We start from the raw sequence: 25,646 nt of genomic DNA, 5'->3' as shown, positions 1-25,646 counted from the left end.
TAGTTTGATCATACATATATTAAAGTTTTGAAAGTATCTTTTCATATTTAAACAAAATATAATGTTAACTAATAAAAAAGAAATTCATTTTATGATTGTTAACTGCAAATACTGATTACTTATTTATTTTAAATGATTATGTTTGGAAAATATTTGGTTGTAGTTTGAAAATAACTATTTTGCGTTAAATTTGAAGTTGGAATTGTTTGACATGAATTTCACTTAGAGAAGAAGTTAGAACTTTTGTGAGGGAAACATTACATCCTTTGAGATAACAAAATTTTTAGGTTCACAATGTTTTAATTTAAAAGTAGAATTAAAATAATAGATGAAATTATAAATTAAATATTTAATTTCAAATAATGTGTCTCCAAATGCCCTTATAACTAAAGAAATTTTTAAAGTATGAATATGATAAAAGTTCAGAATATTGCAATACAAACTTTATAATAATGATATGAGATAAATGTGCAACGCACGTTCAGAGAGACTAGTTTTTACAAATGTTGTAAGCTATTGTCTATGTCAAATGACACAATAATCATAATAAAAATCACAAAATCTATTATTGTTATGTTATTTTTAATCGTCCATCGAACCATCTCAAGTACAATCCAAATAGCGACTAAATAGCAACTGAAACAAAATCATCAAAACAATACGTATCTATTAGAAAGACACCAAAATATTCATCTGATTAAATTATGAAAGTCTTGGTGATTTGAAGGGGTACAGTAATACCATACAAAAACCAAAGGCACAAGGTGTTCTCAAAACTCTTATATTAGTTGATGAAGAGGTAATGCCATTCTATATTTGTCATCTATAATTTACTAATTTATATTATTTTTGTTAATGACCTAAAATGTTGGTTGCATCTATAATAGGGGAGAAAGATCCAAGCAACACTTTTCAATAAGCATGTAGAAAATGTAGAAAAGTGGAAGGACTTCGTTGAATCAAAGAAGAATTACTATATTATCAGTGACCGTCTAGATTGTGTCAATCTGAACTACACCTCAATTCACAAAGAAGTGAAAATTGCTTTTACTGACAACACTATCGTAAAGGAAGTCCTTGTTATGACAGAACAGCCGAACGGATGGAAGGAACATACACGGGAATATCGTCTATAAGGAAGTATTATGTGAGATACACTTAATTATAAAATTGTAACCTCATAAAATCTTAAATAAGTATGCAAATCACATGTATCTAATTACATTTTCATTGTTCATCTTCGTAGGTTCAGACGAATAATTTATTTGATGACGATCCTCAATGATCATTCACAAAAACTTATACTATATTCATTCATGTATACTTATTAAAAATTTATGTTTAGTATTTGTGATATTAGTTTACGATAACAAGTACTACTAAACTGGGCATACACATGCAACGCATATGCCGAGAAACTAGTACAAGTATAACCACGACGGCTCAAACATTTAATTTTCCATTGCTACAGCATTTAACCATCCCGTCACTACAATATTGTCTAATAAAAGTTCAAAACAAACCTAGTAACTATACAGGAAATTGAACACCAACTATTTTCAGACACCTCTCCACAATAAACATCTTAAGTACCTAACATCACACATACCATCTTAAGTATGTCGAACATAACCTATCATACTGGTATAGCATCAACTTTTGACGCATCTTCACATCTTAACACAATGCCTTCAAGGCTAGCCGGAAATATACATTTCAGCCACTGGCAACCTGTTGTAAATGGCTCGGGAGGAGGGACTATCATAAGCACGTTCTCATTCCTTTGAACCACTCCAATCACGCTAACCGTGCTTCCTTCTTTTATATACCTATATATCAATAAGTCAGTAATATTAGATTGAGATAATTCAGCACATGGGTACACATTCACTTGACGTGTTTAGCAGATGTTGCCGAAAAATAAAAGAAATAAAAGTCATCAAGCTACGTTGAATTCCAACTTTAGTGCCTCGGAGTAATAGGATTAAGCATAATGTACTAGCAATTTCCATACCCTTCCTTCAGTTGCATTTTACGATCATCACTTGAAAGATTTCTTTCTCTCAACCACCTGATAAATTCTGGAGATAACTCATTATTCAATGGATCCACGTCAACAACTATTGACTCGTCTACATAAGGAGTCACCTTTGCACCACAGCCACTCTTAACCAATGCTCTTAACCCTGACTGAAAATCAGAGATATAAAAATCGACCACATGCCTCTGCAAAACAGTATGGACAAAGAATACCGGTCAGCAAAGTAAAACTTACAAGAATTTGATTGAACCTAAACAGGATACCAAGATTAGGATCTGCCTAGCGACTCACTTCTGAAGATCTGAGGCCCCAAGTAAAACGACGGTGAGTAGGATTAGCAGATTTTGAATCCCATCCTCGATACTCATATAAACTTGTAGATGTATAGACACACCTAGGAACTTTTTGAAAGGATGACTCAAGAGGCACGTTTCCACAAGTCACCACCTTCATGAAAATAGAGTGTTATAGTAGGTATAGTTTGGACAGATGTCAATCAACAACCGGAAAAGAAAATGTTGAATGGAAGAATCTCAATGTTCATATGTTAAAACATCACTTCAGAATAATCTCAATATTCATATGTTAAAACGTCACTTCGGACTAAATAGCAATAATAGCTTTATCCCATAAAGAGACGACCAATATCCTGCAGTTCTATCCTAGCAACTTTCCATAAGACAAGTGTCATCGCATAGCTGGTTACAAACTAGTAGCTAAGAAGAAGCTAACAAAGCACAGATGCTAAAGAAGAGTTAGTTCTGGTTCTGGACACGAGAATAGTGCAACTACAGTGCATTTCTACACCACGCACCAGACCTTAAGGATGATGTTTCATCTGCTTATGAAAAGCACGCATGAGTGAGAAGGTTGAACACTGCCATGCCTTTTTCTGATACAATTCAATACTATCATTTCCATCATGCAAATGAGGGCTTGAGCATCAACAATTATAGATCTAACTTTCATATAGCACCAATTAGTTGAATACAAAGACACCCAAAGAAAAGGAAATAGTCCCTTGACATAAAGCTCTTATCCTCCTATTCCAAACTTTGCAGCATCAAATGAATTGTCGGTAGGGAAGACAATTGGTTCAGCAGTTGCACCAATGACAACATTCAACAATCCATCAACTGTAACACAAAGTCAATCCTATGCACCTAATGATAGTCCAGATATAAGTGTTTCTTACTTAAATTGATACCTACAATTTTGTTTCCCTTACCTCTCCCTGGCATTTGGGATTCAAAAAAAAGGGCAAGAACAACTCCTTCAAGACCAAAGCCATCGAACAATTTTATTAGTATGTTCCAAATATCATTAACTGCTAAGAAAACCTGACCTCGACACCATGACCCCAACAGGATACCACCTGATTGCACCAGTGACCACCATTCACCCATGTCCTTGCTAATAACCTTCACCACTAAGTAACACTCCACCTAGACACTCAGCCACAGTGCAGAAACAATTGGAGAAGCCATTATATCAGCCACCGAAATCACTACAGCTGCCTGTCAGCAACCATATGCAAATACTGAGTTAACTCCTTCCAGAAAAGAAATACCAAAAGTGCTGCCAACACCATCACACAACAACCATGTGCTACTTTTCATCTACTGTAGACCAACACCTAAGCCATCTACAAAGCATTACTAGTAAAACCCATCTACACTTCCAAGATATAGTTCACCTAACTTCAACAGACCGCTGCTATTGCTGGCCATCATGTCACTCAAAAAGGGGAGGAAGGAAATGGTCAAATCTAGTTGCACCAGAGTAACAACCACTTTGAATTGACCATGAAGAAAAAGTATGTGGAGAGGTGAAAAAGGTGAAGTTGCCTTTTGAAGAACATATACCAAGTGTTATCTCTTATTTGTCAATAGATTTTCTTACCTAGTACCATATGAGTAACTGAACTGAAGAAGTGGTAGCCTAGTGGAAAGGATCCTCCATCTCCAACCTTAAGGTTGGTTGGAGGTTCAAGTCACCAAGGGAACAAAGTGGGAAAGGACCACGGTTGACACCTTAGGGGGAGGTTCCGGGTGGATGGGGTTACCATATCGAAAAGAAAATTAACTAAACTGTACTGATTGAGGACATCTGCTGGAAACTTAGTAATTACACTTCAATATAATTTAGATTGAGAGGGGTAACTTCTAAGTGGTAGGAATGGATTTTCATCTTGCGGAATAAATATGAGTAAAAGTTTAGGAAAGAGAATTTAAGAGTTCAAGAACAAAAATCCATAAATAAGGTAAGGTAATATACCGATCGAAAAAAAAAGTAAGGTAATACAATATGATTGATAGCACAACTAAGTGATTAATTAAATAGAAAGACACATGTTTGTTGTAATATATTAAACTCTAAAAAGAAAGAGCGTCACAACATTCACATATGGTCACATTAGGACCAAGACAATTATGAACTACAACAACTTCTATGCCTCATTCCCAAACAAATTGGGATCGGCTATATGAATCATCACTGATAATAACAATTGTCCATTTAAACTCGTCTTAAGTTGACCACGGGAAACTACAACGTGGAAAAATACTTCTTAAAGCTTACGAGATATTAGAGACAAGTTTTAATGATAGACTTGTTACCTGCTAACTACTAGATGACAACACCATATAAAGCCAAAAACATCTATAATCTTCAACCGACCACTAATATACACTTAACACATTAATCTTGTGTTTTTAAAGCTGGAAAGGCGTAAAAAATGACAAGACTCTTCAGCACGATTTTTTGGAATGAAGTGCACAATTTACAAAAAAATAGAAAAAGTTCTTCAAATAAGCTGCAATATGACATCGATTACACTTAAAATTACTAATTTTCGTATCCAGTAAACAATAACATCAATATTAATCCAGCAACCCAAATTAAACATCATTAACACATAATTTCAACAAGACTGCATAAAGAAATTCTCAATCACAAAATTGATCTTCAGCATTCATTTCATCAACTATAAAAAGGAACTAATTTGCAGAAATCAATTTTATATTTAGTTGTAACAAATATATTCAATTTCATATTAAATTACCTAAGTAAATATACTAAGCAAGTAGAAGAGAGAAGCATAGAATAAGAAGAGCAGAAGAAGAGGACTTGCATACAGGAAGAAAGAATCATCATTTAACCCAGAAAAGGAAGTAAACCAAGAAAAGCAGATCAGTAGTAGAAGATAAACATTACAAACTTGAGAACAAGAAGAGGGTGACAACAAAGAGAACACTTAAGCATACGTGGAAAGGAGTCTTAGTACCCAGTTAGCAAAAGGCCCTATGTTTTCTCCTCTTATTTTATTTTTTTCTTCAATCTTTTGAAGTTACACGCAATTAATCAAATCCATCTGGCCTGAATCACTTCGCACATTATCATTTGAAGTGTAAGCACATCACTTTGTCCCCTCACTTCCCATTGCTCCATTGCCTTAATAGCAACAAAGCAATGGCTTATAATAACACTGGTTAAGCCATAAAAGTACTGCATAAAATGATGGCATTTCATTTTACCCCATCAATTTTAAGATAAGGGAAGAGATATCTTCTTAGACTATCAATAGGGACAAAACGCCACGTTGTTCATGCATTTTTGACTACTTTGAGAATATTCTAATGAGGGTTGAACAAAGGGAAAAAAATTCCTCATACAGAAGGGGAATTAGTACTTGATGAAAAAAAAGGAAACTGACTTGACAAAGCACAACATTTATATACTGAATAAAAGAAAAACAAAAGGTTGGCTGTCCAGTGGAACATGTATTTCTTGGAAGAAAGACCCAAAGGATAAAAAATGATTATCAAAAACACAATTCTTTGTTTTATCTCGTAATTTCTACTTTGTAATATCAAATCAAGTATTAAACCAGAGAAATAGAAAGAACGAGAGGAGGATTGGCAATTGCTATTCCTCTTTTTCGCAATTCGGTAGTTGGCTCCAATTACTTAAAGAAATTGCATTTGTGAATCTAAATAAAGCGGGCCGAGCTTTTTCGATCTCTCTTTCTGTGTGTGATGATACAGAGGAGAAAAGGGAATGCACTAATACGGGAGTAATTGGTTCCATTGGAAAAACCAATGCAAACGTCATGTTTATTTTCTCTCTCCCTAACAATAATGATAAACAGAGATCATTTGTAGAAAAGTTCAACAGTAAAATCAATTCATAAAAACTAGATGGTTTAGTATTACCATACATGACCTATTCTGTCACATTAATTACTATCTGTTACGAAGATGCTTTAATCATTTTACTTAATCACTCATTAAATTATCCCCAAACTCAAAAGAAAATGTATAGTGCGGGAGTGAACTATACCTATCCATAGTCTACGGGTATCTTATTCCCCTCTCAAAATTTTGAGGGGGTGAAGTGAAAAAAGCCTGAAATGATTGCCGGATCTTATTAACATAATTAAGATTTGAACTATAGGTTATCTTTTATAACGCTATCATTGTAGCTAAGATATTTTTTTTAGCTAAGAATAGACATATACGACAAATGCATCTCTAATTGGCATAATATAAACTTTAAAGGGAAAAGAAATTAAAAGAGCCCATGACCGACGATTCTAATTCTGAATCAAGCACCAGAACTGCACAAACTTCAAAGGGCAACAAGTAAGATCTTATCATGTTATGGAAAAATACATACCCCAGAAACCTTGACATATTGGCCATTTTTGGCTGTTCTTAGTTCCGCATCTGGATAGCGGGAAATAAAACTAATTATAGCACTTCCACCCCAGCAAGAGTTCCATATGAATAACGCAGCAACAATGCCAAAGAGAACCACAACAACAATCAGCAGAATAGCATTGTGCACCGCTCCAAGTATAAATCCCCCGGCAATAAAGCCCATCACAAATAACAAAATCATTGCCCACAGAATAGGTTTAGGGAAGCTCCTCTTAAAGGAATACACATCATTTTCACTGAGAGTTGTCACAGCCTGGCTGTTAACAACAGAAGGGCCATGAAACTTGGCTGACCCCATTGAATCCAAAGGACCGGAGACCTTTCTTGGGGCCCCAGAGGAATTCAGAGGCCCAGAAGAAATAGGGCCAGAAGTAATAAGACCTGTTGCAGGGAGAACCGGTGCTTGAGGACCTGAGTTTTGGCGTCCTGTTGGTGTCACTCCACCAGATTGAGGACCAGACGACTTTTTTATAGGCTCGCCATGCTTGCTAAGGGGCCCAGAATTTGATTTCTTTGTAGAAACTGAACCAGGCACCCCTGAGGATGATATGGGACCTGAGGTTGAGTAGCTAGTCCTAGCAGCGGCATTAGGATTGATAGGTCCTGAATGTGATGCAGCACCTGTATATAATCCAGTCCTCGAAGTTGCACCTGTTATGGGTCCAGATTTCCTCGACTTGGAGCCATCCACAGGGATATCAAACATTTTCCCAAGCTCTCCTGACTTCTTTATGTCACCGCCAGTATAAGGCATTGGCGCGGAAGTCATTGTTGGTGTTCTTTCTTTCGGTTGCTCTGGCCGGCCTGACACGTAAAGGCCATTGCTGAGCTGGTGAGATGGGAATCTAGAACCCATCAAATCTTTTTCCCAACTGTACAAGTCTGGCACAGGCACGCTGAAGTCACTTAGTTTATTAAATTTGCATTCCGCATTCAGTACCACGCTATCAGATTAAATATGCTCAGCTTGTTCTAATAGTAACTTCACAAAAAATGCATTTAACAATAGTAAGATGCTAGTAGAAGAAAAAAAAAAGCGTATACCAATTACAGTGTGACGATAAACGGCACTTTATAAGCATATGACAATTACAATGTGATGATAAGGAGCAATTGATAAATTAATCTGGTCATAGTTTTGCCATCCAGTTTGCACTAAAAAGGATACAATAATTTGACAAAGAATATAAAGAGATTTTCACAAATAAAGTAGAAAATCAAGAAGTATGCTGAAATCTAAGAATCAGTTATCAGGATATAACATCTAAAAATTCATTTTTCAGTGCGTGTCATTATCTTTTTCCTTATTTTCCAGAGGATGCAAACATAGGAGGAGAGAAGCAATTGAAAAGAAGTATAGAAACTGCAAAAACTTGCAGGTAAGGTGGACCTTTACCAATTACCACCGACTACCATCACATGGAATATACAGTAGCATCTAAGCAATATTGACACAAAATTCTTGCATTAGACGTCAAAATATTAATCAGAAAAAAATGCAAGGTTGTTCTCCACAGTTGGATGTCAACTTGTGGGGTCTGCAGTGACTCTCTATTTTAAACCCCAACCTGGGAAAAAGCAGAAGACCGGAGGCAACAGAAAATCAAATAAGAAGCGAATTCAGCATAACAGATAGATATGGAGGGAGAAAAACGAAAAAGGAAAAGAGATAAGAGTCAGCAAGAGCAACTGAGAAATGAAGTTGTACAGTGAAGCATATAGTTGTTAAACAAGGGAAGAGAAAAATAGCGATTTGGGTAGAGTAAGAAAAGAAGCAAAAGTTGGGGGTTGGGATTTGGGAAAATGGAATATGGGAGGAAAACAAAGAAAGAAAGAGAGGAGCTGGAGGTACCCTGAGAAATAGGCAGAGAAAGAGAGAGGTGTATTTGCAGTCCGTACTAACTCAGCAATCCCATCACTGCCCACTGTCAGGGCATCACCATCTGCTGCTTCCTTTGCTCTAACTTCAGCCGCAACAACTTGCTGCCCTTTAATTTGTCCCCTCTCTCGTCGGCAAATAGATTTTAGTATTTTTTTACCTCAACTAATACTAATCATTTCAAATACACTACTTATTCTAACTACGGCGTACACATAAAGTAAAGGGAGTGCGTAACTCGGACGGGATGACTAATGACTTACACCTACTGTAACACCAACATTGACCCTTCTTGCTTTTCAACTTTTTCCCCTGTTTTTTTTTTTGTAAGTACCAAGTACAATTCTTGGTCATTCGTCAAAAAGTATAAAGTAACTACAAAATTTATTTTAGTAAATGTTTTGAAAAAGAAAAGGTTCATTTAAGTTGGATATATCACGCGTGTTCTATTTAAAGGAAATTGAAAAAATAATTCCTTTAGTGCAGTTGAATATATCACCCGTACTATGTTTAAAGGAATAATCAAAATATGTTTATCTATTTTTTTATATACGGGTGACCATTTTATTGAGGAGAATCATTAAAACCAATAGAACACCAAATGTTTCCCGCAACTTAATCATATATGATATTTAGAAAGTTCCATTATAAATTTACTTAAAACAAACTCACATCGATGAATAAAAACATAACATGAGTTTAAAACGCAAATAAACATTACTGACATTTTGTTCTAGCAACACTAGTCACATTAAAAAAATTCTTAACATGGTTTAGAAGACAAGATATCATGAATATGATAATTACAATTAATAAGATATGAGCAAAGGTACATTACCATTTAAATTTGAGTGTGATGAACGTGACCCACAAATGATTGTTATGGACTATACACTTTATGTTTAGAGGTTAAAAGAAATAATATTCTGTGCCACATTAACTTTTCTTGTGAGTTAAAATTTTGCCATAGCATAATAATGATGACATTCGCAGACTAACCATGGCAATATTACCAAAAACAAAATACATGAAAAAGCAAAAATAAAATTAAAAATAAAAGAGAGAAACTATGAACGGCGGACGAAAACGGCTCGTCACCCAAATAGGAACCAAACAAAAATGTATATGTCAAAAACACAAATCCAATCTATTAGCTCGAGTTTCAATTGAATATGACATTCTAAATACAGTAGTTTAAAGATCAAAACAAATGAATATAAAGATTAATAACATTAATTATTTTGATATCTGATTAAATTGCTCAAATTCATTTTCACTTGAATATCTTGGTAGGATCTCATACACCAACATACTCGCACGATATTAGATTCGTTCTTAGGAATAAAGAGGGTAAATTAAAGAGAAAATCGTTAGTTTGTTTGACACAAGCAAAACGTGATAATTCACTTGTAATCATTTGGTAAGGCTTCGACGCAAAGTAAGGGAGATCTATTTCATCCTCTATATTCAATTTTGAATTCAAAATTGAAGACTCCATTTTTCCTTTTTTGCTCAAATTGAAGAGGTAGACATAGAAGTCATAAAACCCTTTTTACGTGTGTTGCCTCATAACTTTTACTACTAAACAAAAGAAACGATCTTTGCCCCTCCTTGATCACTCCACAAACTCCAACATCTATTTTTCCCACCCCAAGGTCTCAGCATATGCCCAAATTTGATATTAACTTGACTCTCCGTATAGTTTATTTCTATTTGACAAACCATATCAGCTTCATGTTTCAAACACCATCGATCACGAACAAACATTTGATTAAACGGGCAATTTTAAGTGTCAGTAACGCGCCACTTGTACACCAAGAGATAATCCTTGGGGCTTTAAGAATGCCACACTTGACCTATTTCTCACGTCCAGCTTTCAATTACTTGTACCTCTGTAGTTATTGTCTCCATACTACAATGAGGCCTGGCCATGATTAAGAGTAATAACAGATATAGCCAGGTCTCCCATACTTGGCCAGAGGCATGTGTTCCCAGAACTTGCCAGTACGCACCACAAATGATTTTCAAGAGTAGCGTAAGCAAGGTAACAACATAATGAGATTATCAGATAACACGCTGTAGATATTGGGACGCAGCAAAAATCTTTACATCCAGTCCTTAAAACGGGTGTAACTGTCATGACCCAAACCGATGGGTCCCGACTGGCACCCAGTGCCTCTCCTATCATTGCGTATTAACTTGAAACTAAAGGACTCTAAACATATGATGTCATACTTTGGCTATGGGCCACATTGGAAGATAACTGCGAGTGCTGACTAAATGTCAATGTACAACTGGGCCGACAAGGCCGTCATAATTATTACAGCTGGCAAACCAACCAAATATACATACAAGGCATGAAAGCCCAACATACTGCACTAACTGACAAGATATGTCTACAAGCCTCTACTGATAGATATACTGTGATCGGAACGGCTCTCCGACCTACTCATGACATATATATACATATATATACAAGATATACATAATATACATAGTGGACGGCCCCGGAAACTCCGAAAGGCATGTAGCTTACCAATCAAGCTGAACTCGGGCAACACTTATTGAAGAGGCCTACTCGTCTGTCTGTCTAACCTGCACGCATGAAATGCAGCGCCCCCAGAAAAGGGACGTCAGTACGAAATAATGTATTGAGTATGTAAGGCAATATACTGAAAGCTGAAACTGAACTGATAATATAATAACTGCAAGTAGCTGGAAGTCAAAGATAATCTGAAGATATGCTTACCTACTGATACTGACTCAATTCTCTCAATATAGTAAGTAAAATAGTTGTCCGGCCCTATAAGGCTCGATATTTATATATATATATATATATAACTGCTCTGTTGTAGTAGGCTCGTTCATAAGCGCTCGGCCATACTAGGCTCTGTATCTCGGCCAACTGGGTTCGCTCATAAGCGCTCGGCCATACTAGGTTCTGTATCTCGACCAACTGGGCTCGCTCATACGCGCTCGGCCACAGTAGGCTTGGTATATAACTTACCATCTGATCAGAGGTTGCCCAATAGGGGTCTGCCCTTCGATTATAGCTCGATGGTAATGAAAATACTTTTAATACTGTTTATATATAAATTCTCGGCTCTCTTGACTGGAAGAAGAAAATACTCAACTGAATATGCAGTCCCGATAAGGAGAATATTATAATTTACAACACTAGAAAAATATACGCAATTTGCGAGACTAGCAAAATATACGTAAATTCCGGGATATGAATGTAATGACGAGATCATGCCAAATGAAAAAAAAGCTTAACCTTAACAAACCTGGAGTAGGGAAATTTCGTATACTATTCTTGACGAGGATTGCACCGTACTCTTCCAGAACCGCAAAATTCCACGTTACTAGTATTCCAACAAATTCCTTTTTTTTTTGGAATGAAAACTACCTTCTGTGTGTAACGTTTTCTTGAATCTTTAAGAAGGAAATGTTTCCAATCTTTCTCATGTATTTGGACTTAAGAATGAATGAAGATAAGAAAGTATTTAACATTTTCGTGAATCATTTTAAGAAGGAAATGTTTCTGATCTCATTTGGAGCTAAGAATGAAATGAAGATAAGAGTGCACTTAACGTTTTCTTCAATCCTTTTAAGAAGGAAACGTTTATGATCTTATTTGGACTTAGAAATGAAATAAAAACAAGACTTATTCAAGTCTTATTGTTACCTAGATTTTAATTTGACTCATAAGTTGCCACATGGCATATATGACTTATGAGTCATTCTTGCCTTGTGGTATTTGTGCCATGTTTTTTTTTTGGAGTTACTTAATTAAGTTTTGTCCGCGTATTAGTTAATCGGGTAATATCTCGTTAACCGGTAATTAATCAATTACCCGCAAAATCGAGAATTATTCCCACTTAGTTAAAATATTACTCACTTTTAACATACTTTGTATACCTTACTATCATGGCCATGTAGTACCTTGTATGACACTAGTCCATAAATACCGGGTATTTTAGCTCGGGCCGTATTTTATCCCAAAAGGTCAAACTTTGACAAAATTCGTTTTCCTAGACTAGCTCCCCCTTTCACCTTCATGAATTTACTAATCACTTGTGAAATTGCAAAATCCTTATAATCCCCAAATAATCTTTTCCTTGAACCAATGTCAATTACCTTACAACAAATTCAACGTAAAATACTGCAGGTTCAACACTGTCGTAATTTATTACTGCGAAGCGTAACATCTCCGTAATGTAATAATGTTGGGTAGAACATTGTCATAACTTAATACTACAGGATGTAATATTGACGTAATACATTAATACTCTACTTGCCATTCAAGCAGTTGCTCTGTGAATAAATCCAAAGTCTAGGGTATTCTCCCCTTTAGTCTTTTTGCTCATATCATTACCTGTGGTCGAAATCTTCCTAATCATGCAACTTCTGTTACCTCTTGTCATACGGCCTGTATGACCCTGGCTTTGTAGGTACATTTATGCGATTCATCTTTCCTTTTTCTTTTTACCTTTTAGTCGATCTGTAGGCCTTACTTTGTATATACAAGGCTTAATAGGATGCCTCTTTGGGCCTCTATAGGTATATTGAATTCCTTTGCTCGATACTTTGTTGGATTTACGAATATTGCTATATCTCATCGCATAGGTCCGTTTAATCATCCGTATGAATTTACTGTCATAACTCTTACATTAATTTATCGCTGTTGAGGTCTGCTACCAAGTCCCAGCTCACTCTCGTTGCTCATTCCATATGTATAAATTTAAGTCCTTTAATGCTTCCTTATTACTATTCATCTTTAGAATGACGACCTAATCTTATCTCATACTTTGCAACTTTTGTCCATCCATTGTTGATTCACCTCAATATTGATCTACAATATACCACTGATAACTTAAACTTTTATGTAATATTGCTGCTAGGATTCACGTTTTATCGGGAACGTCTGAAATGATTAGATTGATCCACCTGGGGCGATACCCTGCTTTCATAATCGTACCTCACAACATCCCAATGTGATTCACCTTGCGTGGGTACTTTAATCCTATCCAATTCATAAGATCCGTTTCTTTTCTTCATTGAATCATTACTCAATCAAAGGCCCAAATATCATTTTTTTTCTATCACAATTACACCCTCATTCTATTACCAGGATGGATCTAAATGCTATTAGTCTTAGACTCCTTTGAGTACATTCAGGCTATAGTGAGCTTTGTATAATTTAGAGAAACCATCTGCTCTTCTTGTTTTCATGGGCTTAATCCTGAGGACTTATCCATTTTCGTTACCTTCTCACTCGCCCTTTCTTATCCTTAATCTTGTCTTCTAGAACCTTGTCGCTTCACCATACAATGGCTTGCGACCTACACAACTCTATTTATATTACTTGCAACCTTTCAACTTGCTTGCATCATAGATCTCCTTGTGTCATTCTGGGACATTAAGCGAGATATCACATCATCTCTAACTCTTCTTTGCTCTCTTAATTAGCATCCTCGATACCTAGAAACCATAGGTTATGAGATATGTCACTGATTATGCCGCTATCATTCCTGGATATTGAATCTCAACACTTCTAGCCTTCTATTCGAAGTATGGACTATTCACAAATTCTGCCTTTGAGTATCTCGTACGTTGTTCACCTTTACCTTACTTACCTTAAAATCTCGTATTGTATCTTCTATCTCTTTCATGACCTCGCTTCCACATAGGTATAATTCACGTCCATAACTTGAAGCTCTATTATAATACTCGCACCTCTGTACATATACAATCCGATGGGAGTTTCATACTAACTTCTTATGAGACTAGTTCCCTTCTAACTGGCTTTATCATAGAGTCGTTATAGAACATAGTCGTTGTGCTATCTCTCTTGCACCTCTAATATTAAGAGTGACTCTGAGGTCTATAATTCTCTTGCTCCCTCCTGTTTCGCTTAGTCGATGTAATTATTTAGTCTCCTCTTCTTTCTGATCAGCCTCTATGTAGGCTTAAGCTATCTTCCGACCTGCGGCTCCTGGTATTAGTTATTACTTTAGCCTTTCATAGGCGCTGAGGGATATTTATGATAAAATCCTTTAACAATTCAATCCTTCATCTATGACCTGGGATTAATTCTTTCTTTTAACGTATATCAGAATCTTCTACGGTTATATATGATGCAGGTATAGAACTCCAAACTCTTAAGTGTGTTAATAACGTCACCAACTCGGGATCATTCATCAAATAATTCTTTTGTTCCATCTTGGCTTTTTTCAACGTACGCTATTACTTTTCCTGGTCTTTCTGTCCCCTCGTTGCGTCCATACTTAACTCATCTTAGTGACTATACATGTCAGAGTTTTTTTTTTTTTTTTGCAACTCATATGATCTTGAATATTCCTTTTGATTTTTACTTCCCGTTTATTAGCCATGGTAGGTGCCACTTTCTTTTTGGAGTGCTTAGGTTGAAGCCTTCTGCCTTATTTCCTCGGCTAGTCTTTCATTGTAGTACTTAGGGAGAACCCTTGACTCTTGTAAGGCTGTGAGCTTATTACGGACCTTTTGATGTCCTTCCTTGCCTATAATTATCCTAGTTGCTTACTTCCATGCCATTGTGCTTATATGATTACTTCTGGACTGATATTTTGACTCCCTTCCCAGTGGCACTTTCTTTTATCCCCGTAACACTAATACAGTACCTTTAATTACCCTGACTCTTATTTTAATAGATCTCAAGTATTATAATGATATTCTCCGAGGCTGAATTCTCCATGTTGGGTACTACTATGTTTATCTTAAATGATCTGATGACTCGTCTGTAACCTCCTGTTTAGCCAAAACTGAGATCTTCCTGACCAATTACTAACTACTCGTTGCCTCATTCTCATATCAATATTCCTCGTAATCTTTCTTGGGTTATTTATTTTGTTTTAACTTACGTCTCGTACTGGCTCCTTATTTATTAATAACAACTCGGGCAGGAACCTTTACTTCCTCTCTTTGACATCATGCTTGCACAATATTCTTGAATCGTAGTGTATCTATAAGATTTGGATAAGTGCCATCTCATTCCTATTTTATTTATCACATTCTTCCTTTACCATTCCATAGTCACTAGAACCACTTAATTCTGACTTAATGCCACATTACTCCATATTCCCCCCTTTAGGGGTGTACTAAAAGCTGAAGCCGTGAGGATATACCTATAGATGCTTTATCTCTTCATCATTGGTGTCTTTTTACATTATCGATGACCCTTACTTGCCTTGCGGAAATCTTTCTGTACCAAGGTTAAGAAATTTCCTTACTCATAAGGGAAAACACCTAGTGTAACTGGCACATACAATCCCTTAAGATGAACTTTGCTCACATTGCTTGTTGTAGGGAAGCGTCCTCCTAAATGATCATTCTATGAATTTCTCATGAATCTTTTTTTGTCGTCCATTCTATTATTAGCGGAACAAAATCTGAAGTTCTTATGATGGAGACTATCACCAGTCACTCAATCCCTAATTCATGCTTAGTTTATCTTATTTACCAGCCCATACTGATCTCTATTACTCTGGGGATTAACTCTCTCTTCTGGTAGTCGTGTTGGAGTCACGAAATTTATTTCTTGAAATGAGGACATGATTGTATGGCCTATACTCTATTGTTGTTCTAAGGCCTGTCACTTCTCGTTTCTTCCTTCACTTGACTATAGATTTTGTAATATTGTCATCTTTTGATATACCGTTGTTACCCATGTATCACATCTTACTCATAATGCTTTATTAATTCTTTTCTTATTTCCTGCTAACATTTATGCCTATCACTTTATTCTGAAAACTTGAACAAGACATTCTTTTGCTCTTAGCTTCCCTTTTCTCTATCCAATGGCTCTTCAAGTTGCTTAACGTCTTCGCTTTACTAGGGATGCAAGCCACACTAAGGTAATATTTATCCCTTCAAGGCTTACAGTGCATGTCTTTGTAGTACTCATATCTGGCTGCGCTATTTCAGAGTGCACTATCTGGTGTCTCATAAAGAGATCTATTAGTATATTTGCAATATCCTTCGAAAATGTCAATTGACGCAAACAATTCACCCATCATATCTTCTTATACTACTTCTGTTAATCCCCATAGGGCATATCTGAAATGGGTGCAACCAATTGTATATACCTCTGTTACTGTTGAATATAACTCGAAAATCTTATGTTCCTCTGCCTCATTATAAATGTTGTTAACCTCCATTAACTGGGCGCCTCGTACCCTTCTTTATCTTGCTTCTTTTACTTGTTGAAACTTGTATTTATCATTTTAATCTCTCGTTATCTTTCACCATAAAGATGGATAGACATTCCTGCCTTATGGCTTCTTATCAGGAAGCTTACACCTTTCAGTATACCCATGATCTGCTAAAGATCTCATAATTACATATCATAGGCAGTATACAAAAAATGCAATTCCTCTGACTCAGCTCTTCCACAACTATCTCTCTTTCCAGCCTTCTTTCTGGATGTAGGTATCGTCTTATTACGAATAAAATAGAATTTCGGAATTTGAATTCTTATAAGTGAGCTCTACCACACGATCTAGAGTATGAAGAAAGAGTGACAATCCTAAATGCCCTGTAGCCTCCTGCTTATAAGTGTGGTGCACGACACATCCATAAACAAGACTCTACTAGACACGGCTTGTAGACTCCCTAGGACAGAACTGCTCTGATACCACTTTTGTCACGACCCAAATCGATGGGCCCCGACTGGCACCCAGTGCCTCTCCTATCATTGCGTACTAACTTGAAACTAAGGGACTCTGAACATATGATGTCATACTTTGGCTATGGGCCACATTGGAAGATAACTGCGAGTGCTGACTAAATGTCAATGTACAACTGGGCCGACAAGGCCGTCATAACTATTACAGCTGACAAACCAACCAAATATACATACAAGGCCTGAAAGCCCAACATACTGCACTAACTGACAAGATATGTCTACAAGCCTCTACTGATAGATATACTGTGATCGGAACGGCTCTCTGACCTACTCATGACATATATATACGTATATATACAAGATATACATAGGGCTCTAGACCCAGAAACTCCGAAAGGCATGGAGCTTACCGATCAAGCTGAAATCGGGCAACACTTATTGAAGAGGCCTACTCGTCTATCTGTCTGACCTGCACGCATGAAATACAATGCCCCCAGAAAAGGGACGTCAGTACGAAATAATGTACTGAGTATGTAAGGCAATATACTGAAAGCTGAAACTGAACTGATAATATAATAACTGCAAGTAGCTGGAAGTCAAAAATAATCTGAAGATATGTTTACTTGCTGATAGTGACTCAATTCTCTCAATATAGTAAGTAAAATAGTTGTCTGGCCCTATAAGGCTCGGTATATATATATATATATAACTGCTCTGTCGTAGTAGGCTCGCTCATAGGCGCTCGGCCATACTAGGCTCTGTATCTCGGCCAATATCTCGGCCAACTGGGCTCGCTTATACGCGTTCGGCCATAGTAGGCTCGGTATATATATAACTGCTCTGCCGTAGTAGGCTCGCTCATAAGCGCTCGGTCATACTAGGCTCTGTATCTCGACCAACTTGGCTCACTCATACGCGTTCGGCCACAGTAGGCTCGGTATATAACTTACCATCTGATCAGAGGTTGCCCAATAAGGGCCTGCCCATCGATTATAGCTCGATGGTAATGAAAATACTTTTAATACTGTATATATATAAATTCTCTGCTCTCTTGACTGGAAGAAGGAAATACTCAACTGAATATGCAGTCCCGAGAAAGAGAATATTATAATTTACAACACTAGAAAATATACGCAATTTGCGACTAGCAAAATATACGTAAATTCCGGGATATGAATGTAATGACGAGATCATGCCAAATGAAAGAAGAGCTTAGCCTTAACATACCTGGAGTAGGGAAAATTTCGTATACTATTCTTGACGAGGATTGCACTGTACTCTTCCAGAATCGCAAAATTCCACGTTACTAGTATGCCAATAAATTCCTTTTTTTTTTTTAACGAAAACTACCTTCTGTGTGTAACGTTTTCTTGAATCTTTAAGAAGGAAATGTTTCCAATCTTTCTCATGTATTTAGACTTAAGAATGAATGAAGATAAGAAAGTATTTAACATTTTCGTGAATCATTTTAAGAAGGAAATGTTTCTGATCTCATTTGGAGCTAAGAATGAAATGAAGTTAAGAGTGTATTTAACGTTTTCTTCAATCCTTTTAAGAAGGAAACGTTTATGATCTTAGTTGGACTAAGAAATGAAATAAAGATAAGACTTATTCAAGTCTTATTGTTACCTAAATTTTAATTTGACTCATAAGTTGCCACATGGCATATATGACTTATGAGTCATTCTTGCCTTGTGGTATTTGTGCCACGTTTTTTTTGGAGTTACTTAATTAAGTTTTGTCCGCTTATTAGTTAATCGGGTAATATTTCGTTACCTGATAATTAATCAATTACCCATAAAATTGAGAATTATTCCCACTTATTTAAAATATTACTCACTTTTAACATACTTTGTATACCTTACTATCATGGTCATGTAGTACCTTGTATGACACTAGTCCATAAATACCGGGTATTTTAACTCGGGCCATATTTTATCCTATAATGCCAAACTTTGACAATTCGTTTTCTTAGACTTGCTCCCCCTTTCACCTTCATGAATTTACTAATTACTTGTGAAATTGCAAAATCCTTATAATCCTCAAATAATCTTTTCCTTGGACCGATGTCAATTACCTTACGACAAATTCAACGTAAAATACTGCAGGTTCAACACTGTCGTAATTTATTAATGTGAAGCGTAACATCTCCGTAATGTAATAATGCTGGGTAGAACACTATCGTAACGTAATACTGCAGGATGTAATATTGACGTAATATTGCGGGGTGCAACAGTAACACAACCCAAAACCAATTTTGCCTATTTCAGGCATGACAATACTAAGTATAAACGTCAGGAACTTGCAGTACCACAAATTTTATTTTCATCATTCTAAATGAACCACATTTTGCGCACATTAGGAAAAGGAAACGGAAAGCAACCAACAAACACCAATGCTAGTCCTTTGCTGAACCATCCAACTTCGACTCCCAAGAGACCTGTCAAGAAAGGCAAAAATGGATGAGCTTTAACATACAACTCCGTCGGCAAGAATATAGAACACTGTTCCAAAACACAATTCAACCAATGGGTGTACTTCAGAGGTATTTACAGTTGCAAATCGCTTTCTCATTCAACAAGACTTTTAGTAAAACTTCCATAAGAAAACTGCAATAGTAGCTCAGCTTCTGAGGAGATATACCATACATGAGTACCCAATGTCTACAAGATTGAAATTTACTTAGAAGTATGAGCGTAAGAAATATATTAACAAGTAAATAAATCAATGCAATAACTCCAAGGTTGAAAATACTCTTTCCACTGAGTAGTTGTGTAAATCATGCGTTAACAAGCGTTTACGCACATTAAAGAATAACATGACACAAACAACTGAGAGTATAGGTTTAGCTGCTGATGGACTAATTAACAAGGTTTAAAGTGGCATGCTACAGCTGGACAGTGATGTAAAAGCCTTGCCTAACTCGAAATCTGATGAAAAGAGGGTTGAAACTTTGAAACAAATGCTGCCTATGAAACTCAAGTGTAGAGGTTGTACAACACTTGTTCCTACATTGTGCTGTATAGAGAAATATAAGGTGTATGTTTCTCAATATCTTTTCTACATGATGGGTAATGCTGTGAAGCTTTTGTAAGCTGGAGAGCATGGAACATGGAAATGGAAAATAAAAAAAAAATAAAAAAAAAAAAAAGAGATGGCAAGCAATACGTTACTGCATTTTTTGGACACTAAGAAAGACAATGAACACGAGATGCTTTGGGAGACTTCAGCTTCAAACCCAGTACTAAGTACTAAAAACTTGACATCTGTTGAATCCTTTTTTTTGGGGTGTAATCTTAGGATTGTAAACAACAACATACCCAGTGTATTCCCACAAATGGGGTTTGGGGAGGTTAGTATGTACACGGACTTTAACCCCACCTCGTGAAGGTAGAGAGGTTGTTTACGGCTAAGTTGCGCGGACTCGTCAATTTTGGTGCCTTCCCCGTCCCGATACGAGACAGGGACGGGAGCAGGATACGTCCCAGATTTGGTCAACTGACATCGGACACTTTGACCGGAGTCCATCTACAAATTTGGGAGAAAAATTGAGATTTTGATTTCTCAAAATCAAAAAAAAAAAAAAAAAACAGATTTAAGTAATAGAAAATGGCATACCTTCAATATTGTAATATTTTTGTCTCATATTTGCTGCTTTGTGTGTCAGAGAAACCAAGATTTCAAGGGGTCATGTTCTGATTTTGGACTTCTTGTAGACCCAGTAGCGATGTAGATGGATCTTGGTGGAAGGCGTTCTCTTATGAGGGAAGAACGAAGGGATATGAACGAAGCGTGAATGGCAATCTGTAAGAGCTTGAAAGAAGTTGGGGGCTTTTGAGCATCTGTGAGAGCTTGAAAAAAGTTGGGGAATTTTGAGGAAGACAGCCTAGAAGAGACGATCTACAATTCCTTCGACTCTTAATTGTAATAATATAATAAGATAACCCTTTATTCTCCATTATATGCTACTTGTCCCCTTTATCCTCCATACTTGTGACACGTAATTGAAAGGCGCTTAATTGCTATTTGTAAATGTTTCTTTCTCATACAATATAGGAATAATTTCTAAATTAATTATTAGCATGTTGATTTTTTGCTAAATAATTTATACATTTTAATCGCGCAAAATTAATTTATACGAAATTATTTACTAGTTGTACATAATATATTGTAACTTAGTAGTATTGTATAATTTTCAAATATGTAAATTTTATTTCGAAAAACTAAAAGATTCTATATCCAAATGTACAATCAAAATTAGGAAGTTACCTTTGTAGTATTTTTATAGCTCAAAATTTACAATATTTTTACATCTCTATTTTTTATTATTTTGAATTTTCTTAGCCGAATCCCCGCACTCGTATCCATATCCGGATCCGCACCCTCGAATATTAAAATTTAGATGTTGATGAATCTGATACTCGGATCCGTCCCCATATCGGATACCCGCACCCGAATCCGAGCAACTTAGGTTTACGATAGACCCTCGGCTCAATGAAAGCAAAATCACAGCAGTTATGACAAAGAACTAGGGGAAGAGAAGCAATAACAACAGCCAGAAAATAATACAACCGAAGCAAAAGAAGCATCAGGTAATAATAGAGATATAAGAATAGGGAATATGAGGATAACACTAGTACTACAGCTATGAAAAAGAATTACAGGTTTGAAAAAAAAATTACTCGACTACTTACTAATCAACTACCCTAATTCTCGACCTCCAGACCATCCTATCAATGGTCATGTCCTCATTAAGCTGAAAAGATGTTTGGGCGACTCTTCACATATTGGTAACTTGTGAATCATTGTGATGCTACTGAGAAGAATATAGTCTTCATTTGAAGAAAAAAAAGGGTATAGTTTGCAACGATAAATAAGAAAGGGAAGTCATGTATGAAGTGGCTTGCTTAGTGACGAATAACAGCGAGGCGAAAATGGAGATAATTTAGCGACTATCTTACGTCAAAATGCAGTTCATGAGTTAATAAATCATTAAGTCATGCATAACAATTGTCTATGACCATTGCCCTAATAATGGATACAAATGAAGAAAATATTAGAAACATTATCATCTTGCATATGGTCATTACCCCAATGGTAGTTGCAACTCAGCAACTATCTTATGTCAATTGCAGCTAAGTTAAGCACAACAATTTTCTATCATCATTGCCTGAATAACGGATACAAATGAAGAAATTCTTAGAAACATTATCATCTTGCATATGGTCATTACCCCAAGGGTAGTTGCAACTCAGTATGTGCCCAAACAAGACAATTGATTATCCTTTTCTTAGCTTGTTCTCTCACTCATTAGGATGAGCCAAATAACAAAGGGTGGTTGCAAATTCTTTTAGCCTATTCTCTTCCCTCTATGATGAGATGAATTACAAAACTTATCAAATGATAAACCTAGACAATAACACACACACAGAGAGAGAGAGAGAGAGAGAGAGAGAGTGAGAGAGAGAATGCAGTATTCATTTATTTTTGAGAATTAACAAAAAAATTGCAGTATTCAATTATTCCTCTCGTCCTGCTATTTCTTAAGCTCACATGATTTCCTTAGAACAAAAAGGCTTTCTCCTTTGAGTTCTGCACAGTGGTAAATCACAAAAAGGCTTTCTCCTTTGAGTTCTGCACAGTGGTAAATCACTGTAAAGAAATGATGCCCCTAAAAAAATACAGTGTCACATGATTGCCTTAGAACAAAAGGGTTTCCTTTGTGCCCTGCACAGTGGTAAACCACTGTAAAAACATGATGCACGTAAACAATACAATTTGCAAACAATACAAGTTACAACAAAGTAGATGAGTTAAGGAGGGAAAAATGCAGCGAAAAGAAAGATGACACCTTTTTTTTTATGGGTAAGAAAGAGGACACATTTTACAACAAATAGATGAAGAGTTGAGGGAGAATGCACCCACGTGCAAACAAAGAAACTAGGTTTTATTTCCGACATGGGAGAAAAACAAAAAATTAAATGAAGAGTAAAAACATCACGTTTTAAAACTAGGTATACAGGAGGATGGAACTAGAGCCTAGGAGACTGGGAGGAAGGAGAGAGCACGAGAAAATAGAAGAATTAGGACAAAGTCATAAAAGATTCAAATCACAGAATAATCCATATCCTTGTGCACTAAGTTCCAAGATCTAACCACAACTACGATTGGTGCTTAGAGAAAGACATAGCTCTGCTGATCATTGGATGGACCATCAATCAATCCTCCTTCAAATACTGACTCTAAGGGGAACCAAGTGCTAAGCAAAACATATCCTTAGACTGCGGCCCAAAAATATTATAGCATTTTCAACAGGATAATGTTGACACTCCAACCACCAAGGTATTATTATATGTTATTTTTCATCAACCTCGTGACGTTTAAAAAGAGTTTCACCTTACCAACCATCCAAAGAAAACAATAGAGGAAACAAACTAGCATTAACGGCACACAAGTTGAGCAAATTTGAAGTATAAAAATCAAAATCTGCTCAAGCTATCTCCTCTCTCACAAATGGACAACGTGAATGAGATATCCCTAGTTCGAAAGGATCCTAAGAGAACATGTAGAAATGGTTTGATGTCCCCGCGAAGATTAAAAAAACTGTGATGGCTGAATGTGAAGTGATGCAACGCGCCAATCAGTGTGAAGTGAAGAATGCTTCCCACACGATACAGATTGCCGGGAGCCTTAGCTTCTAAATTCACCGGCTGATCCATTTTAATATATATCTTAGGTAGCAAACAGTATAGCTAGTATCTATCTATCTATCTATCTATCTATCTATCTATCTATATATATATATATATATATATATATATATATATATATGTGATTTCACCCCATGATTTCAATGAAAATTGTGTAAAGGCGCTATTTCAATGTCAATTTAATAGCTAAATTCAAGTGAAATAAAAAGATACCTCGGGAGGATCAATGTTTGGCGTGTTGCTTGTGTTCAAGGTGGCGACGCTCTTCGGGAAGGGCGACGAGGTAGGAGAAAGCCATGCCTCCGAAGCAGACGTGGTAGACGGGATCAACTGAGCTGGTTTGGATGTACTTGGCATGGTAATTATCCAATCCCCTCTTCACAGCACTCTTCGCGTAACCCACGGAGAACATCGGCTTGAGGTAAGTCCCCACCTCTTTCACTCGCATGCCCTTGATCTCGTTGTAAAAGTTTCTCATCGACATATCCTTCCCCCAATGATTTTGCTCAGATCTGAAACCCTAACCCTAGAAATGAAGATTTTCCCGTATGAACTACTTTCCCTCAGTTTGGACTACTTCGGATCAAGTATTGCGAAAAATCCTCACTAACAGTTTCGGTCAAGTGCGTACAAGACCCTCGAATTCTATGTTATTCGGCGATCTAACAATAAAGTTAAAAGGGAGAATGCACAAGCATCCCCCGATTTGTTCCCTTTTGCCAATTACACGCTTAAAGTTTGCGAAAATCATATAACCCCCTGGATTTGTCAGTAGAAACATTATCACCCTAAGAGACCAACAACCAACATTTTTTTTGTCGTCACTCTAGATTATAGATAACATAGTTGTATGTTTGGGCTCCCCTATATGCTTGTTTAAGTTAAAACAACTTTTTGAAGAAAGTGTAACAAAGCTCTTTAAAAGATGATTCTTTGGTACAAAAATAAAATGCATATCTATATTATATTAATAGGAGAGTAGTATGCATTATGGTTAAACCAAGTGGCAAACTAAAATGAAGTCACTTGGCAATTTTAGGACAACATTAATAATTAGAAATTATAATTAGAAACATAATTAATGGAAGTAGTTTAATGAATCCTATACATAATCTGAATAGATCTTAGACAAATCTAATCTATATATCTATATTTATATTTATATGTATATTTGTATCTATATATTGATCCACTCTTAGATTTTTCTTCTATATTAGCTAGAAATAAAGAGGTAAAAAATTAATTAAATAAATATAATAGAAAAAATTAAAAGGAGAGTAGTATGCATCTATATCTATACTAGTATTAGTACCCGCGCGATGCGCAGATTATTAAAAAGAACGATCTACACCATAAAGTTTAATATGTTAGTGTTAATACCATCTTTACAACCAAACATTAAAAATATTTTAAGATTCCAGTAAAACTTTCATTACATCTCCTACTAAATATTACATAAAAAATAATGATACTATACAATTTATTTGATATGAATGTTCCACAAAAAATAATGATGTTATACAATTTGCTTGATATGAAGCACGTAATTAAGGGAACAGTTTTGTAGCAAATGCTCATGACATGTTGCAGTGCATTTTCCATAAGTTGTCCTCTGTATTGAGGTTTATCA

General features: G+C 36.1%; 1 protein-coding gene and 2 long non-coding RNA genes across 7 annotated transcripts; all 3 read right to left on the bottom strand.

Moving 5' to 3' along the window:
• Positions 1-1,441: 1,441 nt before the first annotated feature.
• On the bottom strand, positions 1,442-8,827 carry LOC107768166 (putative membrane protein At1g16860). Of its 5 annotated transcripts, none has more exons than XM_016587267.2 (5): positions 8,615-8,827; positions 6,719-7,644; positions 2,333-2,488; positions 2,015-2,226; positions 1,442-1,829 (listed from the first exon to the last, which is right to left on the bottom strand). In XM_016587267.2, the coding sequence occupies exons 2-5, from the start codon at positions 7,616-7,618 to the stop codon at positions 1,637-1,639; spliced, it is 1,461 nt and encodes a 486-aa protein (XP_016442753.1). In that variant the 5' UTR covers positions 7,619-7,644; positions 8,615-8,827; the 3' UTR covers positions 1,442-1,636. The 5 variants fall into 5 exon arrangements, with proteins under 5 accessions (XP_016442753.1, XP_075112164.1, XP_016442754.1 ...); XM_075256063.1 differs by having other exon boundaries at positions 8,331-8,801; XM_016587268.2 differs by having other exon boundaries at positions 6,719-7,744; positions 8,615-8,800.
• A 2,320-nt stretch (positions 8,828-11,147) lies between these two features.
• LOC142182113 (uncharacterized) lies at positions 11,148-18,880 on the bottom strand. Its single transcript, XR_012711009.1, has 3 exons — positions 18,534-18,880; positions 17,717-17,775; positions 11,148-11,236 (listed from the first exon to the last, which is right to left on the bottom strand). It is a non-coding gene; the product is annotated as an uncharacterized LOC142182113 (long non-coding RNA).
• Positions 18,881-19,490: 610 nt separating this feature from the next.
• LOC107768168 (uncharacterized) lies at positions 19,491-24,663 on the bottom strand. The gene is made up of 2 exons (XR_012711008.1): positions 24,230-24,663; positions 19,491-19,746 (listed from the first exon to the last, which is right to left on the bottom strand). It is a non-coding gene; the product is annotated as an uncharacterized LOC107768168 (long non-coding RNA).
• Positions 24,664-25,646: the final 983 nt, after the last annotated feature.

This window comes from Nicotiana tabacum, chromosome 6, assembly GCF_000715075.1.
Source record: "Nicotiana tabacum cultivar K326 chromosome 6, ASM71507v2, whole genome shotgun sequence".
Lineage (NCBI taxonomy): Eukaryota > Viridiplantae > Streptophyta > Magnoliopsida > Solanales > Solanaceae > Nicotiana > Nicotiana tabacum.
Note: the sequence above shows the minus strand (reverse complement) of the source record. Positions and strands in the feature narration are given on the sequence as shown.